The 19,270-nt window shown below is 38.8% G+C and overlaps 3 protein-coding genes and 2 long non-coding RNA genes across 5 annotated transcripts in view; 2 read left to right on the top strand and 3 right to left on the bottom strand.

Annotated features, from left to right (window-relative positions):
- The window catches only part of LOC124312826 (exportin-1-like), a 639,300-nt gene that overhangs the window by 246,624 nt on the left and 373,406 nt on the right, over window positions 1–19,270 (top strand). The window lies entirely within an intron of this gene.
- On the bottom strand, window positions 235–549 carry LOC124313700. The gene is made up of 2 exons (XR_006911005.1): window positions 413–549; window positions 235–355 (listed from the first exon to the last, which is right to left on the bottom strand). It is a non-coding gene; the product is annotated as an uncharacterized LOC124313700 (long non-coding RNA).
- On the bottom strand, window positions 1,318–2,876 carry LOC124313610. The gene is made up of 4 exons (XR_006910877.1): window positions 2,744–2,876; window positions 2,185–2,287; window positions 1,641–1,888; window positions 1,318–1,575 (listed from the first exon to the last, which is right to left on the bottom strand). It is a non-coding gene; the product is annotated as an uncharacterized LOC124313610 (long non-coding RNA).
- Window positions 6,126–10,405, bottom strand: LOC124313730 (transcription elongation factor SPT6-like). The gene is made up of 9 exons (XM_046778542.1): window positions 10,347–10,405; window positions 10,002–10,275; window positions 9,804–9,944; window positions 8,554–9,738; window positions 8,009–8,488; window positions 7,620–7,937; window positions 7,340–7,558; window positions 6,960–7,277; window positions 6,126–6,890 (listed from the first exon to the last, which is right to left on the bottom strand). The coding sequence occupies exons 1-9, from the start codon at window positions 10,403–10,405 to the stop codon at window positions 6,126–6,128; spliced, it is 3,759 nt and encodes a 1,252-aa protein (XP_046634498.1).
- Window positions 11,499–13,972, top strand: LOC124313367 (serine/threonine-protein kinase/endoribonuclease IRE1-like). The gene is made up of 6 exons (XM_046778270.1): window positions 11,499–11,695; window positions 11,807–12,141; window positions 12,204–12,687; window positions 12,755–13,123; window positions 13,206–13,706; window positions 13,778–13,972. The coding sequence occupies exons 4-6, from the start codon at window positions 13,111–13,113 to the stop codon at window positions 13,879–13,881; spliced, it is 618 nt and encodes a 205-aa protein (XP_046634226.1). The 5' UTR covers window positions 11,499–11,695; window positions 11,807–12,141; window positions 12,204–12,687; window positions 12,755–13,110; the 3' UTR covers window positions 13,882–13,972.

Genomic DNA, 19,270 nt, shown 5'->3' with positions numbered 1-19,270 from the left:
GCAATTGGCTGTCGCTAGGTGACGCTAGTCAATCTTTTCAAGTGGCGCTAGTCAATCAAATTCGGCTGATCCATGACTGACTGATCCATGACGCAGCAGAAGTGGGGTGCTGGTTGTGACGTTTCCCAAAATGAAAAGGTATTTTTTGTCAATTTCTTAGGGTTCTAAATATTGAATGTTAAATTTCGATGTGTAAATTTACAGGTGATTTCAATACCAATTTGTCAAATTATCTAACTCGGACTTGAGTGCCTGTTCATTTTGCCGAAATGTCGTGCCTCGTGTGTCTTGCTGCCTGTACCTGACGACTCGTCCCATGCAAAAGCAAACGTAATTATTTTAATCCAATTCCCCACTAAATTACTTCTTTGTTAAAATGACTAGAGATCAATTTGCAATTTGAATACCTTACCAATTCTAACTTCCTTTGTAAAATTTGAGATATAGGAGAGATCTGTTGGACTGCGTAGTTTTGTCTTACTCCTTGTATTCTTTTGTCATAATGAGTCCTGTTTAACTGTGTACATACTGTTTTTCCCCGATGGTAATTTTTTTATTTTCTCAAATAGGTTCGTTGTTGGTTACCTTGTTGCAGCCTGATGGTGTACGATGTGATGAACTGATGAAGACTAATTGAACTGTTGTATGCAGTGTGTGATTCCTGTGTTATCCAGAAGTAGCAGTGCTGGCGGTCTCCTGAAGCCTGAAGTTGCCAGTGATATCCGGGTAGTTGACTTGAAATATTTTAACTGTTTTCATTTGTGTTGTTTGCTTTGCAAGTGGTATCACATTTTGCTGACTAGAAAATTTTTTATTCATATTTGCAGTTTTGCTCTGCCAGTGAGTTGTTGACTTGAATTGGTTTCATCTGTTGTCTTTGCTTTCTTACTTGGGCAGTATACGACTGTGGCAAACTGATTCTATGTCAGTTTTGATACAGTCGAGAACTGCTAGATTGAATTCCGGCTTTCCGCATCAACAAAATAACAACGGCATATGTTATTATCGCGGTTGGGAAAGTCACGGGCTCTCCCCTCCCTGGGGGACATGAATGATATGTAGTTGTGATAAAATAAATAAAATGAACTTGTAAAATGTTTTTATTTTGTAAAGAAAACGTTAAAGACAATAAAATAATAAATGGCGATAATTATTTTCTGCAAAATTTCAAAATCAATAAAAATTTGTGCTGGATATTGTACAGAATGAATAACAATGGAACTGAAAATGAAACCATGCTGCATAAAACAAATTTGATTTCAATAATTTATATTTTCAACATGTAATAACAAATATCGAAAAGTTATATAGGCGGGGTGTTAAAGGAACAATATTTTCATGGTATAACTTTCTCACAGGTAATGGAAAATCTCATTGCAATTCGCCATTCCATCATTATATTCCTGTTTTCCACACAACTAGTCAACAGAGGACATTTTGTTTACTAAGGGAAAAAGGAACAATAGATTTACATTTTTAATTTGTCTAAATCTAAATAATTTCAGTCTTGAATTACAGCAACTTTTCCTTAGCTTCACCAATGGATCAAATCTGGAACGGCGACGTATGGTTAAACTGAAACGACAACGGAGCTTTAGTTACAACTCAATAATTAAATAAGATTATTAAACAAGCATTACCTCAACATGGGTACAGGTAGCAAAAGAACACACCTACAAGATACCATCAGGCGATTCCGATTATTTTTCACACGACAGCTCAACAAGGCATGGACACCAACGTGGTGAATTCAAGTATGATGTTGAACAGCAAGTCTGCAGAAGCTCCATTTCAATGCGGTTAACGTTTCAATGCATCTCTCAATCAGAAAATGACTGCAACACCAGACATCACCACTAACAGCTCAAACTTTATCTACCAAGGAATCCTGCAAAGAAAAAGAACATGAATAAACTATTACCTTTTGCAGAAAATATAAAAAAGGGAATTTTAGCTGTTAATCAAATAATTTTGTGAAATGAAGAAAATTGCAACTCTTCCCACATTTATCAAAATCTTTTCACAAAGGCTTCTTACTTGAAACATAGTAATCGTCAATTGTCTACTAAATCAAGAATTTTATGCCCAACAAGTAAACTCTAAGCAAAAAACACTTTCAGCATCAACTAAAATTTAGACAAAATACCAACCCACTTAAGTCATCATATTACAAGTAGATGTTACCATTCCAGATTTCTTGTTATCTGCACATTTTCACCTCCCAACACGATACATCAGAGGCAGCTTGTTGAATTGGCAATGCACATTGAGAAAAATCTCCACCAACCTGTCACAAAATAAATTAGATTAGTGAAAGAAACTTCAAATTATTATAGCTAAATCCATGTTTTCGCAAGATTGATTCAAGTTAATCTCCCGACGGAAATAATTCCCAAATCAAATCACAGAAAATAGGTCATGCAACTGGTTACTTCAGAATACAAATGTACGATAATTGGTAATTTAAAAAAAACTCAATTACTATCAGAAACTGAATCACAGAATTTAAAGGTGGAAACAAAGTCTTAGAATTATTAAGTTACTCGACATTATTTCATGAACTGTTCTAATTAAGTACTTTGACATGTAACGAAACGTGCAACACGCAGCAAGAGACGACATTTTGACAGGTGTACTGGCCACATGGAATTGGCAAGTATACGGGCAACTATGGGCTTGGATTTATATCGACTAGAAAATAAATTTAAACTTAATAAACTTGAAGTAAAAAACCAAGACTAACTTTTCTTATGACGACATATTTAAGGAGAGAAACTGTACCGCAATAACGAGAGTAACCGTTCTCGAAAGGCGTATCGAAAGAAAAAATTGATGAGAGGTATGTCGTCTCACTGGTCTGAGTGCTTTGATCACCCCTCCCCTATTACCAACATACTAAACACCTGAACACCACCCTAAACACACTGAAATATTTAGCCACCTGGTGACTGCCCTTTTTTTGAATTTGGAAGGGTTGTTTTTTCAATTTCTTTTTCATTAAAAAAAAATAAAAATCAAGACAGCACATCACCTAAAAAAAGTCTGAATAAAATACATCATTTTTTCTAGGGTTGTTTAAGAAAAAGTTTAATACATTTTTTCTAAAACAACCCTTCAATTCGAAAATAGGGCTGTCAATAGACAGCTTTTAAAATTTAACACTTTTAACAATTAAACATTTTTAAAGCAAACTTTAAAAAATCTGACAAGTGAACTTTGTTGTTGACACTTGACACCGTTATTGACAATTACCATCCAAATTATCTTACAGGAAATGCGATAAATATGTTTAGACTTATAGATAGAGTGCAAAGTAAACGTACCTGAAGCAGACCTGAAGCTAACGTATGAAGTTGATTGTAATACAGACTACTTCATGTAATACTTCTGACAGCTGCACTATACTCAGGCGAAAGTTACCGGCCGTGAAAGTTCTAAAGAGAAATGGCTCATTATATGACTCATTTTTAAAATCATTTAAAAAGACATTTTTTAGAAACTTGATGAAGCAATCAAGCAAATGCCGTAGCCGATCCAATATCGACCTGACATGGAATGTCTATAATAATAAACAAACACGCCACTTTAGCACACCTTCTTACCTTTATTTATGCTGCCATCAGATGTCGTGCGGCTAACTAAACCAGCCGCACTGGATAGAAAAAACCCTTCGGGTAGTATTCTTTGGTATCCACGGACGATTGGAAGGAACGGATGGACCATGCTTTCAGACAGCTCAACGTCATCCGACTATTAAAAGTTTCAAACGGTGTAAAAGAGAAATTACTATTAGAAACAAAAAGAAAGGGAATTTCACATGTCAATTGTCAAAAGAGTGCAAAATAACATACAGAAAGAAGTAAAAACATGTAAATGCTGCTAGAAATGTTATTGAGATTGAATTGTTTACATGATTATAATTACCACCTAAAAGAATAATTTTTAAAGACTACACTCGAAATCGTCTCTTAAACACTAGATAGAGAATGATGCACATAAATACTTAAAAAAAAAAAAATTTACTTGAACAGTACACTTTAATTAGCTTAAACTTGGACTGACATCTTAAGAACTACAGGAAACAAAGTTCACATGGTAGTTTAATACAAATTTTCCGGAAGCGTACCGGAAGTAATGAAATAGCTCCTCAACTGTTGAGCTGCTTGTCTTCAAATCAACCCAGATATTCATGATCCCGTGAAGGCGAGAGCGACAAATAATTAATCGAACGTACACGCATTCTGAATTTCAATTCTAAGGAACAAAATGGAGAAAGAAAAGCTATGAATTAATATTTTTTTAAAGGACACAACACAAATACATGTCTAATGATAAAATGAACCGACAAAGTTGAAAAATGTTAATAAGTCTTCCCTAGCAAATTAAGGAAAAGACCCCAAGAATTAACAGAATAGTGCATGGGGTGAAGCAATCAATGCCCTTCTTAAACACGTTAAACAGAATAATGAGAAATGAAGAACAATAAAAGAGAAGTATTACATTTTTTAAAAATTATACCTATGCCATTATCTTGTTTGCTTTCTTCATTTTGTTATGGATTTCTTCATTTCAATGTTGCAACTTAGGGATTCCTACTGAAATTCTGTTGGCTACAACCAGCACAAAATATGGAAACTAGGTGTAAGTCTGATCATTTCTATTTAATAGAATCCTAATAAGTGTAACAACAACAATATTTGAACTGAATGATGCATGAACTGTTCTTACCAAGTATATCTGAATTGAGATACCGATCATAAATAAAAAGGTTCCAACATCTGGGAAGGAGTGACAGCAGTACCAAAACAGTGGTGTTTTCCATTTTCAAAGGATGATCGAAGTCCAAATGTTGCAGTCCGAATCTGCTATGCATCCTTGAACAATGTTCACACTTCATATGTGGTTCTCTGAAATCTGCACAATATATTAGACTCTTGGTATTATTCTAATTCTTATTACTTTGCAAAAGTAGCACAGTTGCTTGATGAAAAGACACTGGTTTTAGGTTTTACACGACGCTCCACCACGAACCTCTCAGTATTTTTCGGTATTTTTGCAATAATATTTTGATGGCGAAAGCAGACTAAATTTTCTCGAGTCCTTTACGGAACTAATCCGCTTGGCGTTGATATCCGCATGGCAAATTCACTATTTCAAAATTTTCATTACGACATTAAGAGTAATAGGACTAATTAAAAAATTATAAGAAAATCTAAAAAAAAAATGTCATGCCATGCCAGTTTGTTATAAAAACTTTTTGGATTTAAGACATTATCTTTTTGTTACGAGTACCATCGATATCCAAAGCTTGAAACCTTCCCCATCACATTCAGTGGATGCCATCTGGAATTTTGACAGTTTCTTACATCCGGATTTTATCTCTTTTTAAGCATTTTGTATCTTGTCTATACCTTATTAAATGTGGAGCTGTTGAATCTTCAGTGCTATATGCGTGTAATCTTAAATAACAATGTTCGCTTTGCAACATTCTATAAATAAGGGATAATTATTCGAATAAATAAGGGAGGCAAGCTTTAGTGTGTATATGAATACGAAGTCACTCATAACTTTCCTCTTGAGACTTGTATATTTTAAACATGCGCAATCCGGATGGAAAAAAATGAAATTTACACGGGCGAGTCGGTCAAGCCGGAGGAAGAGAAAACAATTGGGAAAGGAAAGAAATAGATTCGACTGTATGTACTCTGGCAAATGAGTTTGGGTTGGCGAAGAAGAAGAAGTATAAAGTAGTACCAGATAGATTGAATCCAGATAGATATTACTTTGAGGCAGACAGATAAGACAAGAAAGGGTGGGTGGGGAGAGCTGAAGATGGAGGGATCGATGCAATAACAAGCGGAAGAGGAATCCGGAAAAAGAGTTGCCGTAGAGTAGCCCAATCAGATCAAATACACGTATGGAGAGATATGGAGTATCATAGATACATATAGACCCCCGCCAAGTGATGTTGCGATGATGCAGCAGCTGCTGCTCTTATACCCATCGAAACATTTCAAACCGGGGTGGGGCGAATGAGAGAGAGAGAGAGAAGACGTAAGAAAAGATGTAATTACTTTGCCAGTCGATCGGACAAGTCGCCAGCGGTGCCCCCGCAGATAGAATGGCTACTGAGGATTTTGTGGTGGATCTCTTCCGGGCATGTTTAATGCTTCCATTAACTGCAGATCCGGCTGGTATGGACCGGTGACATACGGGCAGAGATTGCCCCTCGGGCATTGACTATGATCTTTGAAATGTGGGCATTGCATATTGTGGAACCAGGGCGGAGCGACGATCAATGCTGGGGCAGGGGCTCCGACCGGCGGAAAAGCAGGGAGACGAGGTGACGGACGTCTCAACGGTGATGATTGATGCAACGGTGATCGACTTCTGCTGCTCGATCCGATCGTACGGGCAGTCCGGCCCCGATTCGGACTGCGTGACCTGGAACGGGACGAGGGACCCCCTGACCTCCTTTCGGTTGTATTTGATGGTGTTGTTGAAGCCGGTCGAGCAATGATACTTTCTGTGTTCTTTTGACGAAGCTTTTTGGCATCCTCTTCTGCCTTCAGCATGGCCTTTTCAGCTGGTCCATCGTAGTAGGCATCCTTTGGTGGGCGCCATACACCATTTATGTCATCCAAATCGGAAGCTTTTGAAGTGACATCAACGGAAAAGCGTTTGACATCAATCTTGGTGATGCGACAATGGATCGTATGTCCTACACGGACACGTTCTTCCGGATTGGTGATTTTAGAATCAGAGAGGCACTTCATAGGAAGAAATCCAGACAGTCCATTCTCCAAGCAGATGCTCACACCAATCGCCTGACCACTGCAAGATCCAGCATCAAAATGATTCCAAACTCCTGACAGATCAGTGAAATCATTCTGTTAAAATAAATCAATAAATTAATGGCATTGAAGACATATTTGAAATATTAGTCACAACAATTTTACCTGCAGACAAAATGGGCATTGCCACAAGCCGGTGGTTTCGTTTTTCTTTGGATTGGCTTTGTCCAGTTCTTCTCGCTTGGGTTTACGACGTAGGAAGCCGGTGACGGTTGCCAAGACCATTTTGCCCTTATAAAAGGTTTGCGGAGTTTCTTTGGTAATCATGTTGAAGATATCTTCTTCATGTGAGGGCGCTTGATATGACGGCCGACCATCCTTGTAGAGATGGAGTAGTTCAGAGCGAATGTGTTCCAAAGTATTTCGTGCGTTGCCGAAACCTTGACGCTCACACTGATCAACTGCCACATCCAAATTGATACCCTGCCAAAAGCAATTAAACGTAGAATTAGTCTTACATAAATAGGGAACAACTTTAAACATACTTCGAGCTTTTGGGGGGCTTCCAGAATCTTTTTCACAGCACCACCAGGGTCGACATATTTTTCACCATGGTACTTGAGAGCAGCAACGGCGAAATCACGAGCCCAATCGTACCTTTCCGGATGGACACGAGAACCATCTAGCAGTTCGACCTGCGGCTCGGCACCGTCACCCGACAAATGTGTGTCGATTTTTATGAAGCCAGCGCAGTTAGTGAACACCTATAACCAAATTGATTTAGAAGATTGTCTTGACAAAATTGTAGCCATGTAGTTAATTTACCTTTGGACCCATGTGACAAGCAGTAACCAACTGTGTTCGATTTTCTAGTCGCTGGTTCTTGTTTTTTAAGAGGGTTTGGATCAATTGGTCAGCTTTTCGGGGTCCGAGACCGCATATGAATTGAATCAAATGCGCCGTGCGTGGGTGTTTGATGGCGCGATTGATGTCAACACCAACTTCGTTGGTTCGGTTCACAAATTCAAGATAGAGACCTTCCAAAAGTTCTTTTTTGGATAGTTGATCTTGCATAGAATGAAATTTGATATTGACGATGTCTTCGTTGGAATTAAAGAGTTGCGAAAATTCAACGAGAGGGTCCTGAATTAAAAAAGATATTGAAGTTTGACTGAATTCCAATTAAAAATAAATGCAGCTGCTGAAAAATTTACCTGAAATTGCCTGGCAATGCTAATGGCTTCACGCAACAACAGCGGACGTTGAGGGAATTCACTTTCGGCCCCAGTCGACTTTGCAAACACTTTGGCAAAACTGTTGTCGACCAGAAAGACATCGATCGTTGGACACTTCTTTTCCTTGACAAGCTCAGATATTATTGATCGCGAATCTTCAACCAGCTGCGTGGCTTCCTGAGACTCGGCACTCACGGCGATCGCATGTGGCATCCCACTGGAGATAAAATACTTTAACATTTTGAGGTTCTTCTCTTTGTCAGTGCGATCCTTCTCCTTCTCAGCATTTTTGCGCTTCAGAATGTGTTCCAGACGAATTTGGTTGGAACACTCACCATCGCCTTTGATCAAACAACCATAAACTATCTGATCTTCTCCATAGCTGAGACCCAGGATTCTAATTCCATCTGTAGTGTCCTTGTCCTCTTTGTCACCAAAGTTGACTTCGTAAGGGGCCACCTATAAAATATTTAAATGTTTGGTTAATGAAATGGAAAGAATATTTGTGTCACGATAAAACTTACGTTGAGACAATTGTATAATTGTTGGCAGCAAGCTCTCTTAACAAATTCTTGGGCTTCGTTCAACAGCTTTGCCTTGAGTTCTTTGACCATCGACGGTAACACAAATTTACTGAGGGCAAGATCGATGATTTCTTTACGCTGAACATTCAATTCCTGTACGAGTTTGCTGGATTCGTCGCGGGTAAGGAGTGCCTTTATTATCTCGTCAACGTAACTGGCGGTAATGGCTCCTTCAATTTTCGTTGGGAAGACAATGGTTAGCAACTTGTCTTGCTCAGCGACCCACAGTCGGAGGAATTGATCATTGACTAAATCCCACACTGGCTTGTTTTTAAGGAATTTGAGAGAATAAAGGTTGTGCATCTCGTCGATTTTCTTCAAGCCTTCCTTCGTAGGGATGACATCAAAACGAGCGCGTTCAAAGAAAGATTCACGGACAAACTTACGAACCGAAGGTTCTTTAGCGATTTGTACAGCCAACATGTAGTTTGCCGCTTTGAGAAATTCAGCAACGTTTGGAAACTTGGAGAAGGCATATTCGAGGGCAACATCGCAAGGATCTTTTGTTGTTTGACTTTGATGAATGTCGTGTCGTTGGTAATTGTCGGCGAACTGCTCGATGCGAGATAAACCGTATTTCCTTAGCAACCCATCAAGACCAGCACTGGCGCCACGAGAGTATAAGTCTTCATCCGGGTCGTGCAAGTCTTCTTTCATATCGTCGGCATCCATAAGTTCACCGTCTTCGTTCAATCTTTGCCTGGCTGCTGAGTTTCGACGGTATTCTTCTCGCATGGCAAGTACATCATTGCCGTAGTAAAGGGTGAAGTGATTGTAAACGTCGCTCAATTCTTCAATGGATTGGACCATTCTCAATCTATCGATGTCTTCATCTTTAAGAACACGCACGTTCTCATTGGGCTTCTCCGATCGATATTTTTGAATTTTCTGGAAGAGTCGCATCATGTTGTTTTTACGTGTCTGCAGTTGGGTCCACTTTTCATCAAACTTGTAGACTCTCCAAAGGTCATACACGCTCAATTCTGGTAGGACGTATTCTTTACGATAGAAGGCTATAAAAGGGACTTCGAAGTGTTGATTGCGAATGAGTTCAAGAGCTTTACGAATCTTTTCGACAGTCTTAGGTCCCTTTATCACATCTTCCCGTCCATCTGCCGTACCGTCCTTTACGGTTTGAAAAGGGAATTAAGAAATTGCCTTGCATGAAGTTAAATTTAAGTTGTATTTACCTGATTTGAAATGGATGCTTTGGAAAAAGCATGCTTGTGTATCCACTCGGCTTCTAAATCCAATTCAGCAGAACCTTCTTCGACAGAAGTAATGGGAACGTTACGTAATTGCATGCGTTCAGGCATATCGGTTTTTCGAATCTGTTGAATTAATGTATTAGAAACAAGAAACTATTGCAATAGAAAATTAAGTTTAACCTTTTCATCGAAATCAGTAAAATGACCCACTTCATGTTCACTAGCAGTAGTTGATTCAATTCTGGGCGTAGAAGGCCCAGGGTTTGACTGCAGGTATGATTTGGTCTCCAAAGTGACGAAAAACTTTTTGATGAATTCTCCTGTCTTCTCACCAAGGTAGTCTGCCAAAAGCTTCTTCCACATGGCCTTTTCCAGATCAGAATTTGTTTTCTTCTTTTTAGCTTGGGCAAGCACAATCTCGGCAATCTCTACATGATCCTGGTCTTCACCACACCTGAATAAATAAACATGTTTATTATCGATGATGAAATCATTTGAAATTTGTATCTCGTCAGTGATTCTTACAATGAGGCCAGGGCAGCCACAAGCCAAGTTTTGAGGGCCTCTGGATTTTCTACGATCATTTTTCAACTCTTAGCACTGCAAATGGAAAGAAAAAAGATTAATCAGGCTGCATTGTGGGATGTAGATCGACAAAACAGAAACCAGTCACAAACAGAACAGAAACCTGGCTTAAAACTTGGCACCTAGAGATTCTAGGTGTAAACAATACAACAATTTGGAGCTGGTTGTTAATGAGATCCTTAAATATAAATGTCAAATCGTGTAGGAAACAAAAATTACCAGCACTCCAGCAGAGCGATGAAGACATATGCTTGTTAGACCAATTTCGACTTTGCTTGGTATGCGGCTATGCGCCACGGCCAAAACTCGTGCGGCTAGTCGACTAGTGCGCACCGTGGCGGGGGATAGCCGAAACTTGTTGCAGACTTGGCTAGATTGAGGTTGTGCGACTGGAAGTTATTGCTGGAAGCTATTTCCAGTGTTTGAGGTGTTTGTCACATTTTTTAAAATTTCGTGAGATTGATTGATTGATTGACGTGGATATTGATCGGAGCAGTGTCGTCGGTAGGGGAGCTTATGGAGTCCTCTTCGCTGGAACCTTCAAAGGCGAAAAAGTGGCAGTCAAGCGAATACAACTCATGGACTATGGTGACAGCGAAAAAGATTTTGAAAGATCGTTAGAGATTCAGCACCTTCTCAATCATCGGAACGTTGTCCAGTTAAAACAATTTGAAAAAGACGATGATTTCGGGTAAATGATTTATAAAGCAATTCAATTTTTTGTATTCATGAGTATCGAGGAAAATTACTTAAGGGCATTGTCATCTTTATAATTCGCCCATTGTGATATCCTTTTTTTCTGTGATCCAGGTACTTTGTTATGGAGCTGTGTGCTGCATCACTTCAGGATTACATTAAGGGAAAATACGAAGGACCGATGCCCACGGATGAGCAAGTTCTTTTCCAGTTGGCTAATGGGCTGGAGTACATCCATTCCAGGAAAATATTACACCGAGATATCAAACCTGACAATATACTGATTTCTTTGACGAAACCAGTTGAAATGAAATGGTCAGGTTTTGGGTCAAGCAAGCCAGTAAATGAATGAGGATCTTAATTGTTCATTAAGTGGAGTGAAAGGAAACCAAAATTGGTTGTCCGGTTGTCCCCAGAAGAGTTGAGCATGTTTCAGTCAGGGGAGAATGCCGACCATAGGCGTGAATCTGTAAAAAGTAAAATATTTTCTGCTGGCTGCGTTTTCATCTTCTTCCTGTTACGTGGAAAAAAGCATCCGTTTGTGGAATCGTTAGAAATATCTATTCACATTTTGGAAGGCCGTCCCGTAAATGGTTCGTAAATTTTATCACACAATAATTTTTAACCTAAAGCAAAAATGGACATAGAAAAAGTGGAATAATCGGTGTTTATTTGTATATACGTCGTTTCCTATCCAAATCTAGAACTTCCGGAGTAACATTTCGCCCGTCCTTTCGTCCTTCAAATGATCGAAAACGATCCTGAGAAAACGATCCTCTTTATCAAAGGTCATCGACCAATTGACACCCCTTCATCCGACAAACCGACTGTCATTGCTGCAATATGACAGCCGAAATTTGCTGTGCAGCATAGGAACTCCTTCCTCTGTTTATCACGTTGGAACATTTGAAGGATCGCCACTGGCTGTCAAAAGAGTTCCACGGAAGAATTGCACCACAAAATCCTTTGAGGAACTGAAACGATTGGATCACTCGAATATTGTTCGTTTGCTTCATTTTGATCAAGATGATCTTTACAAGTAAGTTTGTAACATGTTAAGTTTATTAAGTCGTTGATTATAATCACTATGATTTCATTCAGATATTTTGGGATGGAATTGCATGTGGCATCTATGGACCAATTTTTCCTTCCAGAAGACGATCCAAAGAAATATAACGGACCGATTCCGTCTGAAGAGCAATTTTGTTTCCAGCTCATCAGTGGATTGGAGTACATCCACGAGCAGAACCTCGTTCACAGGTCGATCAAACCCACCAACGTTTCGATTTCGTCAAGAAAAGATCCGCAAATCAAGTTGTCAGATTTTGGATTGACCACGTCACGTCTGAACGAGGGTCACACATCGAAAAATTTAATTTGTGGATTTCTTAGTTCACAGTATTGGTTGGCTCTTGAATTGCTTGAATGTGATTCTACTGATGGGCAATCTACAAAAGAAAGCGACATCTTTGCCGCTGGAAGTGTTTTCTTCTATTTCCTGAGCAATAAGGCTGCCATTCGTTTGGGGATGCAACCCACGAAATATTAAAAAATACTTGCGAAGGAAATCAGTTCAACTTGATTGGTAAGTGTTTACATTCCATTTATTACATGTCTGAACTATATAATTACACTTATTAACTTCTATGTAGAGAAAATGACTATTGGACATTTTGCAATGGGATGGATCCGTTGGATGACTCAAAAAGATCCTACAAAATGACCTGCTGAGCTGTCCAAAAAGTCCGTACTCTACGCTCACTTGGAATTAGTTCAACCATTGAAGAATCTCGTCACAGTTGGGACTATTCAATTCTCTCGAGAACATTTTTTGGATAGCGGTGGTTACGGACACGTATACCTGGGCCGTTATGACGGAGTTGAAGTTGTTATCAAGCGAATGCAATGGCTCCGAGAAAACCGAAAGGAAGTCGTTGACAGAGAATTAACAGCTTTACAAAAAAGCTGAGTCATCCCAATATTGTCAAATTCTTTGATTCCTCATCAGATGATGATTTCACGTAAATGTTTTGCATCATTTTAATAAATAACTTTTCTCTACTTTACACAGTGAATTACTTTTTTTTTCATCTTCATTTACAGATTACAGAGCCATCGAGAAATGTCTGACATCATTAGATAAATACTGCCGACAGCCGCTTCTTTATCACGGGGTTATCCCGATGCCGACGGACCAACAAGTTCTCCATCAAATGGCCAAAGGCCTTCATTACATCCACTCGCAAATTGTGAACGATCTTCCCAATTTGCGGTCACAACCTTTGATCCATCGGGATGTCAAACCCAAAAATATTTTAATTTCGTGTGACAATCCGTCCGTCATCAAATGGGTCGATTTTGGACTGTCAAGAAATGTCGTCAACGGCAGCAGATCCTTTACGTGGAGTCAGTTGAAAGGAACTGATCGTTGGCTGGCACCCGAACTAATTCAAAGTGACGTGAAAACCAAAGTGAGAGGAAGTCAACGTTGCGATGTATTTGCTCTCGGCTGCGTCTTCTTTTTGAAACAAGGAATGCATCCGTTCGGGGACGATAACACTGCCCAAGGCAATATAGACAACGGGATCCAAGTCAATCTAAATCGTAAGCAATTCCTTAATTTATTATTTATAACTTGCTTTTTAATCAAAATCTTGTTTATTAATCGTGTTTAGAGTTATCAAAGGAACATTTCGCCTTCTCCATCATAGAAAAAATGATTCAAAACGATCCTCATTCACAACCGAAAATGTCAGCAGTTGTCGATGCACTTCAATAACCGGCACCATCGGATTGTTTAGAAAATAGCGGCAACGAACCTTTAAAACGTCAGCGTAATTTGGAAAATGAACAGGATACCAGTAATAAGAAGAGGAAAAAACTTCGACTTGAGAGTTTAACTAAATGAAAAAATTTGCATTTAATTGTGTGTATTGTATGACTTCAAATAAATATTTTAATAAATATTAATCCAAATTATTCCCAATCACCATTATTAATAAATGCACGATTTTATAAGCGTGATTTTAGTTCGTTCAAATTCTGCTCTGCAGGTTGTGCTACCTAGCGGCCGTAATATAAAGCTCTTGGCACTTTATGAAAAGTCACGCTGTACCGTTATGATTTTCCAAAATGCTCTTTCGCCCACCCGAATTGCGAGATTCACGTATTATTAAATAAAAATTTTCGTACAAAATGAGGTAATCTCTCAAATCAATTCTTTTTCTATTGTCACACAAGGAAAAATGACACACGACCGTCGATGTTTTTGGCGCGTTCGACTTATTCAAACTGGCATGAAAAAAGGAAGAGAGAGAGAAAAAAAAGTAGGCGGAGCCAAGGGTGGTTTCGAAAGAAGAAAAACTCCCTCTGGCCATCTATGCGTGTATATAAGTATAAGGGTGGTGGTGGGGGGGTTTGTGAAAGGTTGAGGAGGGGAGTTTACCCCCACCTCCTTTAGCCAGTCCATCTGGCGAGAGTTGGCAACGAAAATTCGTTTCGAGGTCAGTCTGACTGCCGTTTTCAACCCCTCACGAGTCACATTTTACCCCTCACCCGAACAACAATTTTTATTCGACGCGAAAATAATTCACTTTGGACTTTTGAATTCGCCACAAAGTGACATCATTTGAAACTCTGCATAAATCCGTGTGTATTAATCCCCGCAGTGTCTTGTCGTGTGTATTTCGTCTGCCCAGTGTCCCGCCAAATTGTTTTGTTGGACGACGACGACGACGCAATCATGATTTTCGTCAGAGAAACGGTGAGTTGAATCATTTCAGTCGAATGTCGCCCATTTTGCTCCACTTGTTTCGTGATACAATTCCCTATACAACGTTTACAAACCGGCCGTGTTTTTGTCTAGAAAATAGAAAAACGTTAAACTAGAAAACTAGAAAACCCTTAATAATACAGTGAGAGTGAATCCACTTCGACATCGCTCTTTGGAACTGGATAACTATAAATTAAGAATAGAAGTTCGAGTTTCGACTGATGCATTAATTAGGAGGTAATTGGAACTTCTAAAAAAAAATATTGCAATCGTATTATTATTGATTTCGATCGAATGTGACTTGACAAATGACAATCAAGTTACCTTCAAATGATAATGCGAGGAATATTGTCGAAATTGCAATTGCTATCAAATTTTTCTTTGTTCCTAGCAGGGACTTCAAATTAAAAGAATAAGCTTAAGTTTTCTTTTAAATAGCGACGTCAATCAGGCCGGTCCCAGCGATCAGAGGTTGAGTCTGTTTTCTGTTTGTCAATTCTCCATGACGAGTCTCGATTGTAGTAGGACTGACAAGGGATTCCAGATTTTCTTTTTTATTAACATGGATATTTCGTTAGTGATTTGTGGTGCCGATTTAATAGTAAAACAGCTCTCAGCGGTTCGTCAAACATTTGTTTTGAACGGAGTTATACGTTTACTAGAGAAACAGTGAGTTAGGGAGATGAATTTCTCACAGAGAAATGAAAAGATGAAAAGGGAGCCAGTCAGATTTTTCAGGAAAAGTGATTTTGTTTTATTTTTCGGCTTTTTGTATCCACTTTGGGTATTTTCCATGCATTAAGGAGGCATGGGTCGAAACCACAGGTCCCAGTAGTTGAACAATCCAATTTGATGCAACTCTAAAATTCTTTTGATTTGATTTGACACCGTGTCAACAATTTTATCAGAATAACTGATGGTAGGCTACTATTCCAATTATCATTGATAATTAGCTTACCCTTGGTTTATGCTTCTAGTGTAGGGACTGTTTTTTTTCTTAATGCGAACGATGCGATCGTCGGCGTGAATAATTCTTTTGCTATTTGCAAATTGCATTTCCCAGTCTTTGATCTTGTCGGATGGCATCCAGGTGATAGATCTGTGACTATATAAAGGAATAGTCTGAAAAATTTTTCGAGCTTTAAAAATTTGTTAAGTTACATCAAGGAAGATGTTGTTCGATCCTGGAGTGACGAATTTAATGCAATTGGACATCAAAGTGCACCGAGATTCAGGGAATGAGTTGAGTCTTTCGAGCAGTTTGGTGTACAGTCCAGTGTTATTCATGTCCTGTGTATTGTGTGAAATTCAATTATTTATTCAATCCTTATTTATCCTTCCTTATTAACTTGCCGAAATGACTAGATCCGGTGTTCCAGCCTTCCTAACCATCAAATTTATATCTCTACGATCGGCCATGTCGTAGACGGAATTGATTAGCGGATAATTGAGTGGAACTACAACATAAGTGAAAAGAGTAGAGTTGTAGGCCTGGACGAAGATGAAAGCGGCCAGACACCAAACACCAGCGACTAGACGAAAGGGCAAACGCTTCCGAGGGGCATCGACCACCTATTTTGTTTTTTAAAAACAAAAAGTCATGATGGGTTTATTCAGTGTTGGAAGCGGTACTTTGAAAAAATACCGCGGTGGCGGTACTGCGGTAATTTTTATTTTTTTATGCGGTAACGGTAACGGTAGCGGTAAAAGTACCGCGGTACCGGTACAATTTGCGTTACATGAAAAAAAAATAAATGCCTGAATCCTTTTATTATTACGTTCTACTCTACAATTTGCTATTTACTTTAAGAAACAACATTTTCTCAAAGTTGGCATCATTTTTACTTATCAATCAGTTATTTCTTATTTGTAAAATCAATCTTACCTTCTCATTTTCCGAGTAAAGTCAGTCACGACACGACAAAGCTAATTTGAAAATTCACAATGAGTCTAACTGACATCCTGTGAGTGACTGGAGTGACGAAGAAAACTAGATCGTCTGTAAAAAACGCCACCTAAAAGCTTCGAATCTTGGCCGCTAGATGGCGATTTTTAAGAAAAAACTACCGCTACCGCAAGCTGAAAGTTTCTGCCGCGTTACTGCGGTGCGGTACTAAAAAAAAAGTAAGACCGCGGTAGAAGCCGGCGGTAGTACCGCAGTACCGCAGTAATACCGCGGTATTAAGTCACCGCGGTAGTTCCAACACTGGGTTTATTGCTTCTTCAAATTTTCTAATCATTAATCAAGTCATGAATACCTTGTGACAACAAGTTGCCAAACACGTAAAGGTATTGGCTTCGTTTGTTTCTTTTTGTCCCTTGACGGTTAGTCAAATCACTTCCCTCATGTTTTATACTTCGATTATTCGACTCGTTGCAGTGCATTCAAAACGGCGATGACGACTAAAATCAATAGTCCGAGACCTAGCCAAACCTTTAAAAAAAAATTCAATTTCAATTTTGGAATCATTCGGTGCATTTTACGTAATACGTTTAAGGTTGAGGGACTATACATACGGGCCATTGAAAAGGTTTGACGACGGCTCCGATGTTGGCCTTATGCTGGAATTAGAAAACCGAGATTTGCAAAGTCCCAAACCGTCGTCATGTCAACAACTTTGTGTCGGTTCGATATTGGTAAAACGTCTTGGATCAACAAGTCAGATTGCTGTGATAGAAAAAGTGAAACATTTGTTATTGTATTCTCTATATAAATCGACCGGATTTGTATAGCGTGTCTGTTTGAGAAATATTTTATGTGCTACTGAAATGGACGCTATAATCAAACGTTAAGACCTCAAATCTATTTTTAAACGACTCTATTTTATTTTCTATTCTATCCTATCTATTTTTTTTTACTCTACAGGTGCACCTTAATTTAGCAAAAGAATCAACGGAATGGAACTCAACGTTATCGAACAAGTAGCTGAAGAGTCCTCGTCTAATTACCTGCGGCTCTAACCAGTTTTCAGTTACCCGCACCATCTCGTACCTGCGGAATTACAAGTAATGTGGTTTGTTTTTTTGTTTTCACCTACAATTTAAAAGTAATCATTTTCTTGCGTGAAATTAAATCGACTCGACAGGTATTCGAGAATGACACACCCTTTCAGCGGCCCTGATAATCCATTGGGGTTGCCACTCCAACGCGGCTTATTCACGGAAAATAGAATAACGATACGGGTAATTCTAATTAGGTGAATACATTTTATCAAAGGAATTAATTGTCCTCCTACCCAGATGACGCGGAGGTGTTGGCCATTCAGTGGATTCGGTGTGGATGAAAGGCAGGCCCTGATTAAAATGCTGGTGAAGCAAGTGACTGCCAAGAAAGTCAAATGAGACATGGTGAGTCAGTCGATTGAACTGTCAACTGCTTGAAATCACCGAAAAGACAACTTCTTTAATAGGTTTATCTACTGATGGTCCATCAGTATGAAACTGCACAAACGCGACGTGTAACAAACTGTTTGTTTTGGAGACGGAGCAACATCATCAATAATTTATTCACCTACCCTGGAAAAGGTCTTTGAAATGCTATGACGATTCTTTCGAAATGTTCTTGTTTCATTTTGGTACTATTTTATTCATGTGTAGGACATGCCAGCAGCCAAAAAGCCTTGGATAATCTTTCACTTTCCTTCGCGTTGTAGCTTGCCATAGCCTCCAGTTATTTCAAGACAATCAAAGGTAGCCTTCGATTTGAATGTCAATGCACATATTTTTAAATTTCTGATTTTGATTTTCCTACGAATCTGTCCTTTCTGCTTGGTAAAAAGTTATTTCTATGAATGAATGCACTTCATTAATGGCTGAAATGATTTGCTTCGAGACAATCTTGTTGCTTCGCTGCAGCTGTCAAGAGAATATCTTTTGTGTCAACTCCACACATCAGTTGATGCAGAATAGAATCTACGTAGACGAGGTGACTTATTGTTTCATATTTCCCTTGGTTTGAATTTGTTATTGTGCTGGACTTGTAAAATTTGTTTGTTACGGCTGGTGACTATATATTTTTTTTTCTCGTCTAGTTGAATTACTATTAACACAATCCAATTTTAATATCGTCGAAAAACCACTAAAGGAAATTAAATAAGCGAAACAATCCATGGCGGAATGTTCTGGTAGGTCGAACAAATCTAGCCTAGTAAATAATTGTGTTATTGATATCAGCCGACGATCTCTTGCGTAAGCCAGCAGACCCTCATTCAATATTAATTTGAGCATGACTTGCAGATCCCCTAGCGTGACCTTTTACATGTCAATACAAAATACGAGGACAGGTAACTTTCCGTTTTGTTGTGAAGACGAAAAAGACTTGCAAGGTATAGCAGAGTTTTCAGTTATAAAATCTGTAATTTAAGTGAATTGCAGCGCCTCTTCATCTTCTAGTAAA

The sequence above is a fragment of the Daphnia pulicaria genome, chromosome 9 (genome assembly GCF_021234035.1).
Source record: "Daphnia pulicaria isolate SC F1-1A chromosome 9, SC_F0-13Bv2, whole genome shotgun sequence".
In the NCBI taxonomy this organism is placed as follows: Eukaryota; Metazoa; Arthropoda; class Branchiopoda; order Diplostraca; family Daphniidae; genus Daphnia; species Daphnia pulicaria.
The sequence above is the reverse complement of the archived record's forward strand: the minus strand, read 5'-3'. Positions and strand labels throughout refer to the sequence as shown.

What these genes read in the sequence shown, in the direction of transcription:
- LOC124313730 (XM_046778542.1), bottom strand. Translation starts at nt 10,405, where the DNA reads ATGATCGTAGAAAATCCAGAGGCCCTCAAAACTTGGCTTGTGGCTGCC. An exon ending in AATTATACAATTGTCTCAAC is followed by an intron (nt 8,489 to 8,553) that starts GTAAGTTTTATC and finishes AATATTTTATAG; the next exon opens with GTGGCCCCTTACGAAGTCAA. An exon ending in CTTGTCACATGGGTCCAAAG is followed by an intron (nt 7,559 to 7,619) that starts GTAAATTAACTA and finishes ATTTGGTTATAG; the next exon opens with GTGTTCACTAACTGCGCTGG.
- LOC124313367 (XM_046778270.1), top strand. An exon ending in GATCCAAGTCAATCTAAATC is followed by an intron (nt 13,707 to 13,777) that starts GTAAGCAATTCC and finishes AATCGTGTTTAG; the next exon opens with AGTTATCAAAGGAACATTTC.